Source organism: Sapajus apella, unplaced genomic scaffold (genome assembly GCF_009761245.1).
Source record: "Sapajus apella isolate SASKATOON/1434 unplaced genomic scaffold, GSC_monkey_1.0 scaffold1845, whole genome shotgun sequence".
Lineage (NCBI taxonomy): Eukaryota > Metazoa > Chordata > Mammalia > Primates > Cebidae > Sapajus > Sapajus apella.
The window spans coordinates 1,356-12,087 of record NW_022438771.1 but is presented as its reverse complement, the minus strand read 5'-3'; the positions used below and the strand labels follow the sequence as shown (position 1 = coordinate 12,087).

Genomic DNA, 10,732 nt, shown 5'->3' with positions numbered 1-10,732 from the left:
TGGAGGCCGAGGCAGGAGGATTGCCTGAGCTCAGGAGTTTGAGACCAGTATGGGCAACATGGTGAAGCCCTGTCTCTACTACAATACAAAAAATTAGCTGGGTCTGGCAGCGTGCACCTGTAGTTCCAGCTACTTGGGAAGCTGAGGCAGGAGAATTGCTTGAACCCAGGAGGTAGAGGTTGCAGTGAGCTGAGATCATGTCACTGCATTCCAGCCTGGGTGACAGCAAGACTCCTCCATCTCAAATAAATAATAGAAAAGAAAGGAAAATAGGGATGGGTCCTTACTATGTTTTGGCCAGGCTAGTCTCATACTCCTGGACTCAGGCAATCCTCTTACCTCAGTGTGGGGATTACAGGCATGAGTCACTGTGCCTAGCTAATTATTATTATTTTTTTTTAGAGATTGGGTCTCACTATTCTGTCCCGGTTGGGGTACAGTGGCTACTCACAGGCATGATCATAGTGCACTAGAGCCTCAAACTCCTGGGTTTGCACAATTCTCCTCCCTTACCTGCACCTGCCTCCCAAGTAGCTAGCAATAAAGGCATGTGCCACCGTGCCCAGCAAAAAATAAACTTTCTGTTTTAGAATATTATTATATTTATAGAAAAATTGTGGGTTGGGTATGGTGACTCACATCTGTAATCCCAGCACTCTAGGAGTCTGAGGCAGGAGGACTGCTTGAACCCAGGAGTTCAAGACCAGTGTGGGAAATAGAGAGATCCCTGTCTCCATAAAATAAATAAATTTTAGGCCGGGCGCGGTGGCTCAAGCCTGTAATCCCAGCACTGTGGGAGGCCGAGGCGGGTGGATCACGAGGTCAAGAGATCGAGACCATCCTGGTCAACATGGTGAAACCCCGTCTCTACTAAAAATACAAAAAAAAAAATTAGCTGGGCATGATGGCGTGTGCCTGTAATCCCAGCTACTCAGGAGGCTGAGGCAGGAGAATTGCCTGAACCCAGGAGGCGGAGGTTGCAGTGAGCCGAGATCGCGCCATTGCACTCCAGCCTGGGTAACAAGAGCAAAACTCCGTCCCAAAAGAAAAAAAAAAAATTAAAATAAATAAATAAATAAATAAATTTTAAAAAAAGAAAAAGAAAAATTGTGAAGAAAGTACAGGGAGTTCTCACATACTGTACATGTAGTTTCCCCTGTCATTAATATATTAGTATGTGTAGGCATCCTTTTATTTATTTTTCCCAATAGATTCTTAGCTTTCAAAAGACAGAAATTTGGGACAATTCATCTTTTAATTTTAATTTTAATTTTTGGAGATGGAGTCTCACTCTGCTGCCCAGGTTGGAGTGCAGTGGGGTGATCTAGGCTCACTACAACTCCACCTCCCTGGTTCAAGTGATTCCCCAGCCTCAGCCACCTGAGTAGCTGGGATTACAGGCACCTGCCACCACGCCCAATGAATTTTTATATACATATATATATATATATATTTTTTTTTTTGAGACGGAGTTTCACTCATGTTACCCAGGCTAGAGTGCAATGGCGCGATCTCGGCTCACCGCAACCTCCGCCTCCTGGGTTCAGGCAATTCTCCTGCCTCAGCCTCCTGAGTAGCTGGGATTACAGGCACGCAACACCATGCCCAGCTAATTTTTTGTATTTTTAGTAGAGACGGGGTTTCACCATGTTGACCAGGATGGTCTCGATCTCTTGACCTCGTGATCCACCTGCCTCGGCCTCCCAAAGTGCTAAGATTACAGGCTTGAGCCACCGCGCCCGGCCTGAATTTTTATATTTTTAGTAGACATGAGTTTCACTACATTGGCCAGGCTGCTCTCGAACTCCTGACCTCATATGATCTGCCTGCCTCGGCCTCCCAAAGTGCTGGGATTATAGGCATAAGCCACCATGGCCGGCCTAGTTTTAATTTTAATTTTATTATTTTGAGACAAAGTCTCACTCTGTTACCCAGGCTGGAATACAGTGGTGTGATCTCAGCTCACTGCAACCTTTGCTTCCTGGGTTCAAGTGACTCTCCTGCCTCCGCCTCCCAAGTAGCTGGGATTACAGTCACACACCACCATACCTGGTTAATTTTTTGTATTTTTAGTAGAGACAGGGTTTTACCGTGTTGGTCAGGCTGGTCTTGAACTCCTGACCTCAGGTGATCTGCCCACCTCAGCCTCCCAAAGTGTTGGGATTACAGGCTTGAACCACCATGCTGGGCCTCATTTTTTTTTTTTTTTGAGATAGAGTCTTACTCTGTTGCCCAGGCTGAAGTGCAGTGATGGGATCTCAGCTCACCACAACATCTGCCTCCTGGGCTCAAGCGATTCTCCTGCCTCAGCCTCCCGAGCAGCTGGGATTACAGGTGCCCACTACCATGCCTGGCTAATTTTTGTATTTTTAGTAGAGACGGGGTTTTACCATGTTGGTCAGGCTGGTCTCAAACTCCTGACCTCATGATCTGCCCACCTTGGCCTCCCAAAGTGCTGGGATTACAGGCGTGAGCCACCGCGCCCTGCCCGGCCTCATCTTTTATCCTTAGTATCTAGCACAGTATTTGGAACCTAATAAGTAAATATTCAATTAATGCTTGTGGAATAAACAAATGATTTTTTACATTTAGCTTCTCTGATCCTCTCAAGAAGACTATCATTCCTTTAGGGAAAGAACTATGTCTCACACTTTTGGGGTTTTTTTTTCCTGAAACTCCTGAGCTTCAATCTCATACTTTTGTCTTTGCCCACTCTGGACTAAACCCAGAGAGCTCAAGGCACATTGCTGGCTGACCAGCAGGACAGCAGCAGTATAGGGTGGAGGTTCAGAGTAAGTAGGAGGACAGTAGGGCCAGAGCTTGCATGGGTGGGAAAGCACATCCCAGGGGCCCTCTCTGCTACTCACAAGAAGGCCTCCTTCCTGCGGGACTCCTTCAGTGGCTCGTCCTCTTCGGCATCATGGCTGGAAGGTGTGTGGGGTTCCGCTCTAGCGAAGAGAGAGGGAAAGTTAGGGCAGGGCTCAGGGAGGTAAAATGAGGTTGAGAAGGTCCAGACCCATAGCCTCACCTCCTGTAAGTGTCAGAAGCAGCAGCATAGTGAAGGGGAGAGCAGCCTTTACAGTCGGCCTCGTTGACATCTGCCCCAGCAGTCACCAGTGTTACTGCACACTGGTAGCTACCGTTAGCAGCTGCATAGTGCAGTGGGGTCCTGGGGAAGAAGTGAAGGAGGGTAGGGAAGAAGATCAGAGACAGATCCAAATGCAATCTGATGTGCAGCCAAATGCTGCTTTGTAACATTCTCCTTACTTACTCTCCAGTTTCCACCCCTTCCTCCCTCTACCATTTGTTTCTCCTTCAGGTATTCCCTATGTATACCCCTGCACATTAGCATACCTGCCAAATTTGTCTCTCCTCCTCAAGTCAGCTCCACTGCTCAACAGCAAATTAAGACATTCAACATTCCTAAAAGAAAGATGTGTTAACAGAGTTACAGCCTCAAAAGGAAGCCACAGGCCCAGGGTGGGGCTAAGGAAGGATGGAACTAGCAAGCCCTTTCTGCTGTGACTGTTCTATGGTGAGAGGGAGAATAGATCTGGGCAGGCAAGAATGAGGGGCTCAGACCTTCCCAGCTCCCTGCTTAAAGCATGGGAGACAGAAAGAGAACTCACCCTCCAGAAGCAGCAGCATGAAGACAGGTACGGCCAAGGTTATCAGGTGTATTGATGTCAAACCCAGCTGAAAGGACATGCTCGTTGCTGAGTGAAGACACAATGCTGTACAGCTGACCTGGAGGCACAGACCAGCCACAGGTCACATCTGAGTGTTCAGCAGGGAGGGAAAGGCCTTTGCTCTCCTATACACCTGACAATCCCCAGCCCATCAGCACATACCTGAGGAAAGAAGCTTACGACAACAGTCAGAGAATCCAAAGAGAACAGCTAAGTGCAGGGGGAACATGTCATGGATACCACGCCTGGAGAGAAGTTGAGGGACTCAGTCCTTGGGTCAAGAAGGGACCAGGTAAGACCTCTTCTGTGACCCACCAACACCCTATAGTCAGGGGAGGAGGTTCTCCAAGGTGCCCTCTGGGAAACGTTTCTGTGCCTCCATGGCTGATGTGAGCAGTCTGTGCAGATCTGGGCAGCCCCGAAGTGGAGTCAGGGCCCTGACTCACCGGGCAGTATCTGCGCCATTGGTCATGAGGGTGCTGATGAGCAGCTCGTGTCCGTAGCGAGCAGCCACATGCAGTGGCGTGTTCCCAAATTTGTCGGCACAATCAATCTCACTGCCTGCGAGGGGATGCACACACATAGCTCAGGTGGACCTCAGGGATAAGACCACTCTCATGAACTAGCCACCATATGAGTGCCTACTATGCATCAGGTGCCAGGCCCCGCATTCTGCATGTTTTATCCTGTTTCTAAGCCTTAGGAGACTGTGGCCATTTCCACAGGTCCCTTGGTCAGAGTTCCAAGGGCCTATCCTACTGGAAGAGGGTGGGAGAAAGAAGCTAGAGAGATTTTAGAAATGAGTTCCTTGGGGGAAAAGGGGAAGACAGCACAAAGTTTCCCAGGTCCATACCATTCTGGATGAGGATCTGGGAGCGTGTGAAACGGCCATGGATTGCAGCCATGTGCAGAGGACTTTTCCCTTCTTTGCTCTGTGGAAACATGGTAGGGTTTTTTTTTTGTTGTTTCTGTTTTTCCAGTGCAAAGCACAGAGAATGCCCTATCCCCAAGGACATATCTCTAAGGACAAAAGGGGTATATGGCACCTTCTTAGCCCACTCTCTCCTGAGTCCCTGGCGAGGTCTGATCACCCCAGGAAGCAAGTGGATAATTCCCCAAGAAAGCTATCCAGATACAGTCAGGACCCCAAGAGCCAGGTTTCGCTCCCCACTGGTCTAAGCTTTATCCCTTCAGGCACCTGGTAGTTGACATCAGCCCCGTTATTAACCAACAGCTCCAAGCAGAGCGCGCCATTGGTGGAGACTGCAGCCACATGCAGCGGCGTGAAACCCTTGTCATTTGGCTGGTTGACATTGGCTCCGGCATTCACCAGCTCAATAGCCACAGCATCCTGGCCCAGGTAGCAGGCGATGTGCAAAGCTGTGTTTCCAAAAGCGTTGGGCTCATCGATCTGGATATTCAGGGGTGAGAGTAAGGCGGTATCAGTTTAAGCAAAGTAGATGCCAGCACCTGTAGCCTACAGATCCCAGAAATCCAACGACTGCCTCAGTTCCCCTTGGATTTCTGATCCAAGGTACTAAGGTACTGAGGGTACTATGGCTAAGGTAAGCATTATTCGGACCCTCTCTACCACGCCTTCCAAGCTCCCAAAACCACACCAACAACCCAATACCTCATATCTCCGTAACAGACCCTATAATCTCCTACTTCCTGCCCAGAGTCCCCAATCCCAGTGCTGAGCGCCATGACCTCCGCTCCCATCCGAAGCAGGTATTTCACCACTTCAATCTGGCCACTGGCAGCAGCTGTATGGAGCAGCCCATAGCCCTTGCGGTCCTTGCAGCCGAGGTCTGCTCCCCGTGCCACCAGCAGTTTCAGGACCTCCAAGTGCCCTGAGCAAAGAGAAGACATTCTCAAGGAAGTAGAAGGTAAACTCTAAGGCCCTGTGCACCTCTCTTCAAAGGCTGAAACCCCGTAACCCTGCCCTAGAAATCCTAAATATCAAATTTATTTATTTATTTATTTCATGTAACAAGAACCTAGTTTTAGCTGAACTAAATGTCAAATTTCTGATTTTCCCGTGTGTTCTCTCTCACCTAGGAAGGCTGCCCAGTGCAGAGGCTGCCGCTCCTTTTTGTCACAGACATTCAGGCTGGCTCCCTTGTTGAGAAGCAGGTTCACTGTCTGTATCAGGATATGAAAAATACCTGTTCAGAGCCAGATTCATGTCCTCAACCTACCTAAGAGCAGAGACCTCATCACCTGAAAAGGTTGAGGCAGCCTAATGTCTTTTTCCGTGAGCAAAACTATCTGGAGGACTCGAGGGAGCAGCAGAAGCAGACACTAAGGAGGTGATACTAGAGAGATTTGGAACTTTGAGGGAGACAAAGGAGTCTCTTCAGGTGATTTGGTGGTTCTTAAACTCTTGTCAGTCTTTGCAAATGTGCTGAAAGACATGGACTCTCTTCAGAAAGGCGTGTATGCAAATATTTTCCACACAAATTCCAGGTTTTATCAACTTCCTGAACTCCAAGTTAAGAATTTTAATCTAGTCTAACTGTTCATTTAGTGTGTGAGCTCAAGTGTTTATATAACCATCCGGGCTGCTTCTCCTTCAGGTTTGAGGACCCAGAAACAAGGAAAGGTAAGTAGGAAGGTAAGAAAAGGGAAGGGAAGGTGGGAACAGTCCTCACCTCAAGATGCCCACTATGCACTGCATGGTGCAAAGCACTGCGTCCACTCCTGTCAGCCACGTTGAGGCTGCTCAACAGGGGTGCCAGAGCCTCAGCACACTTGGTGGCCCGGTTGGCAGCAGCCACATGCAGCGGTGTCTGCCACAGCTTGTCCCGGGCATTCACATCTGCTGAATGTGCCAGCAGCAGCCCCAGCACCTTCTGTTGAGGGGCAGGGGACAAAAGAGAGAATGGGAGCAGGAGGTAAAACAACAGGAAATAGAAGGAGGAATAGGTCAGCATAGCATATATGGCCCCATTTTCCCAAGCACAGAGTCTCTTCTCATTTTTCCAGCATACCTAGACTCTCAATACCTACTTCCCATCTTCTGGATCTTCTTAAGAGCTTAAACTCTTCCTTACCTTGCTGAGGAAAACAGGGACCCTTTGCTCTTCTTCTAGCCACCTGACTTGTTAACCTAGACCCTGAAAATCTTCACTCACACTGAAACATGTTCTTTTTTTGCAAAATAAAATTCTTCACTCACACATACATCCATTCCCAAACAAATCCACACATGCAGAGCCACACATCCCAACCCCCTACTTCTAGGAAAACTAAATGCTCTTGTTACGTCTTACCCTGAACACGTGGCCTCCTCATAGGCACGAAAATTATTTTCAGTATGTCAGTAAGCAAACAGACACCGGTTCCTTTGCAAAACCCAGGGTAAAATTCCCCTTCTAACCACTACCCATCTCATTCTCACTGGTCTTGGCCCCTCCCCCTGGTGGCTGGAGCCAGGGAAGTGATGAACTGAAGAGGAGGTCCCCCTTTCCCTCTCTTCAGGGCTGATGGGAATAGGGTTAAGGACTCAACTGATGAAATATGTTTGGCCCCTGTGCTGTCAACTTTCAAGTTACTTGAGGGCCAAGGATGCAACAGATTATTATACCCATCCCCCATCACAAGGAAAGAAATCTCAGTGCCCAGAGGGGGATCAGACTCAAGGTGGCCCCCCAGGGAGAGATGAGTCACTCAGGCCTGGCAGCAGGGCCCCCGCAGTCTGCCAGCCCAGTGTTAAGCTCTCCCTGAGTCACATCAGCTGGCAGCACTCAGCCCCCTTACCAGCCAGTTCTAGGGGTAGGAGGGAGGGGCCAAGATTTGATCTCCTCCCTACCTGGGGTAGAACAGCTTGTAGGGCTGAGAACTGAGGCTCCTTAACCCTTAACCTCCACCTTTAAGCAACTCATCCTTTTTGAAAGGGTGAAAGAAGGTGAGGGTGCATACCTCGTTTCGGGAGGCAGCAGCACGATGAAGAGGGGTCAGCCACAGTGTGTCCTTAGCGTTGACATTAGCACCTGTGGGGATATAATTTCCTGTTTCGATGGAAGGCGGGGAGGGGGTGGGAAGAAAGCCAGTAATCAGGCCAGAAAATCTGAATGGAGCTGGAGTCTCGCCTGGACCGAGCAAGGGAGACCAATCCTTGAATATCAAAAAAGACTCCTCCCCTTCCTTCCCTCCCTATGTGCCACACCTTCTAGCTCCCCACTTTCACCTGACATCAGTAGCAACTGGAGGATGGGGACATCGCCTACGTAGGCAGCAGCATGCAATGGAGTTCGCCTCTCTTGGTCCTGGGAAGGCAGAAAAGAGGGACTGTGGGCGGGGGATGGGGGGGCTATCAAGGACCCTAGCCCAAGCCTCAGAGCTCCAGGCCCTTCCCCACAACCTCTTCCCATAGTTTCTGCAGCATCCTAAGTCCCGGTACTGGGAGTCAAAGGCAAGCACCTAGGGAGGGTGGAGTCAGGGCCAATGGGCTGAGAAGCCGGCTCCTTTTTCCAGGAGGGGTGGGGGCGCTGCAGACTCCGGTGGTTCAGAAGAGAACAACGTTCCTGGGCATCCCCAGCCCAAGTGATCTGGGCTCCAAGCCTGACCTGCTCTCCATCCCCAAATGCAGAGTAGGCTTTCACTCCAGGATGGAAAGAACTGCGGCCTCTTCTGAGCAGAGGAGACACGGAGCCGCCCCACCGGTGGGGAGGGGTCCAGAACACGGGAGCCAGGATTCCGATCTCGCCATCCTCCCTGCTCCCAACTCACCAGCACATTGATGTTCTCCTTCTGCGAGAGTAGGGAACGCACTTCCTCCACATCTCGGCTAAAGATGGCCTGGACCAGGGGCGGCTGCAGGGAGAACCGGCATTCAGGGAGCGGGCTGGAGCCGGAGCGCAACCGGGGTGGGGGTGGGGGAGCACCCAGGTTTGTGGTGGGGCGTCCGTGGGGGGCCCCGTTCTGGGGATTCCAGCTGCAGCGGGCTCCCGCGGTGCCTCCGCCGGTTGCCAGGTCCCCAAGGACACCGGCTCGGTAGAGGGGAGCGCGGCATGGGGCGGGGCGGGAGCTGCGGAAGCCCCGGGCTCGGGCCCAACCTAGGCCGCACATCCCCGGGCTCGCGTGGCGGCGACGCCGAGCCCTGGAAGGAAGAAGAGGGGAAGGGCAGGAGGGCTGACCTGGTCCGTGATGCTGAGGATCCCCATGGCCCGGCCCGGGCTCCGTCCGCATCGAGCTCCCGGCGGCGGCGGCGGCGGCTCCACCGGGGACACGGAGCGGCCCAGGCGGCGGCTGCGGCGGCGGCTGCGGGGAGAGCGCGGCCCCGCCTACCGGGGGGCGGGCGAGCGGGAGGCCGCAGCGCTCCCTGGCGGCGGTCCTGGGCCCGGCGCTCCCCGCGCAAACTGACCCGGACCGCAGCACTCTCCGCCCCACCCTGGCGGCCCCAGCAGCCCTGCACCCCCGAACTCGCGCGCCCGCTCCCCGGCTTCCGCAGCCGGCCACGCAGTGCTCTCCGCTCCAGTCTGGCGGCCCAGGGGGTTCCTCACAAGACCCTAGCGGAAACCTGGGCCTTGGTCCCGCGATGCTTTCCAACCTGAGGACCGAACGGCTGGCCAGATCTCACCCAGCCCACGATGCTCCCGCCCGAGCTAACTCCTCCCGTCAGCTATTCCACACCCCGAAATCCCCCACAGACTAGGGGAAACTGGCAGGTGGGGAACTGAGAATTAGGTATGGCAATAGCCCCAGAGGGAGGGAAGACGTGTATCTCCACTGGCGGAGGGGTGAGTTCGATAGAGAAGAAACAGCAGAAGTGCTCAAACTGCAGAGAAACCCCAAGGAGGATTCTACTGCAGAAAACACCCACAAAGAGGCCATGACAACTGGCAGGTGGAGGAAGCCGCCAAGACCAACAGAAGGGGCATTTTCCAACTCCTTAATGACTCCATTGCAAGGTTAAAGTGGAAAACACTCAACAATTTCTCCCTAGAACAGCATGCGGTGCTTCCCCTCCTCCAATGGAGAGGCTGGAGAGCCGTCAGTTAAGAGAAGAAATGAATGGAGGTCATCCCGGCCCAGAAACGGAAAAAAAAAAGGAAGACGAAAAGTGGAGATTGAAAAATTGGTACAATTTATAAAAGGTGATCCAGAGTCCTGTTCAGAGTTCCCTTCAACTCAATACATTGAAGGGAACATGTAATGGAAGAATTGTAGCATGCTGGCATCCTGTCAAGTCTTTATATATATAAAAGGCCTCCCTTGCTGGGAGAGGAAAAAATAAAAATACATTTTATTTTATTTTATTATTTTTTGTGACAGAGTTTTACTCTCGTCACCCAGGCTGGAGTGCAGTGGTACGATCTTGTCTCACTGCAGCCTCTGCCTCCCAGGTTCAAGTGATTATCCTGTCTCAACCTCCAGAGTAGCTGGGATTACAGGCATGCACCACCACGCCCAGCTAATTTTTGTATTTTAGTAGAGACAGGGTTTCACCATGTTGGTCAGGCCGGTCTCAAATTCCTGACCTCAGGTGATCCATCCGCTTCAGCTTCCCAAAGTGCTAGGATTACAGGCGTGAGCCACCGCGCCCAGCAAAAATACATTAAAAAAACAGCCTTCTAAGCCAACATGGTGAAACCCTGTCTCTACCAAAAATGTAAAAAATCAGCCGGCTGTGGTGGTGCATGCCAGTAATCTCAGCTACTCAAGAGGCTGAGGCAGGAGAATCGCTTGAACCCGAGAGGTAGAGGTTGTAGTGAGCCGAGATAGAGCCACTGCACCAGCCTAGGCGACAGAGCCAGACACCATCTTAAAAAAAAAAAAAAAAAAAAAGCCTTCCCTTTGACTTCCTGCCAGAAAGATACTTAAGACACTAGTAACAGTCCTTTTTCCTGTAGTGAAAAACTGCAGTACAGGAAATAAGGAATGAGAGGGAAATTTACCCATCAGTATACACACACACACACACACACACACACATATATATATATACACACATATATACACACACATATACACACCACACACACATACACACACACATATATACATATATATATATATATATTTTTTTTTTTTTAGAG

The 10,732-nt window shown here is 51.0% G+C and overlaps 1 protein-coding gene across 2 annotated transcripts; it reads right to left on the bottom strand.

Annotated features, from left to right (window-relative positions):
* Window positions 1-2,413: 2,413 nt before the first annotated feature.
* LOC116547009 (serine/threonine-protein phosphatase 6 regulatory ankyrin repeat subunit C) lies at window positions 2,414-8,975 on the bottom strand. Of its 2 annotated transcripts, XM_032273107.1 has the most exons (15): window positions 8,831-8,975; window positions 8,424-8,507; window positions 7,882-7,960; window positions 7,614-7,684; window positions 6,344-6,544; window positions 5,747-5,834; window positions 5,400-5,542; window positions 4,888-5,100; window positions 4,543-4,621; window positions 4,136-4,250; window positions 3,852-3,934; window positions 3,630-3,747; window positions 3,355-3,423; window positions 3,029-3,169; window positions 2,414-2,948 (listed from the first exon to the last, which is right to left on the bottom strand). In XM_032273107.1, the coding sequence occupies exons 1-15, from the start codon at window positions 8,855-8,857 to the stop codon at window positions 2,864-2,866; spliced, it is 1,596 nt and encodes a 531-aa protein (XP_032128998.1). In that variant the 5' UTR covers window positions 8,858-8,975; the 3' UTR covers window positions 2,414-2,863. The 2 variants fall into 2 exon arrangements, with proteins under 2 accessions (XP_032128998.1, XP_032128999.1); XM_032273108.1 differs by lacking the exons at window positions 2,414-2,948; window positions 3,029-3,169; window positions 3,355-3,423; window positions 3,630-3,747; window positions 3,852-3,934 and having other exon boundaries at window positions 4,132-4,250.
* Between the last annotated feature and the right edge of the window lie 1,757 nt (window positions 8,976-10,732).

What these genes read in the sequence shown, in the direction of transcription:
- LOC116547009 (XM_032273107.1), bottom strand. Translation starts at nt 8,857, where the DNA reads ATGGGGATCCTCAGCATCACGGACCAG. An exon ending in TCGTAAGCTTCTTTCCTCAG is followed by an intron (nt 3,748 to 3,851) that starts GTATGTGCTGAT and finishes CTGTGCCTCCAG; the next exon opens with GTCAGCTGTACAGCATTGTG. An exon ending in AGGAGAGACAAATTTGGCAG is followed by an intron (nt 3,170 to 3,354) that starts GTATGCTAATGT and finishes CTTCTTCCCCAG; the next exon opens with GACCCCACTGCACTATGCAG.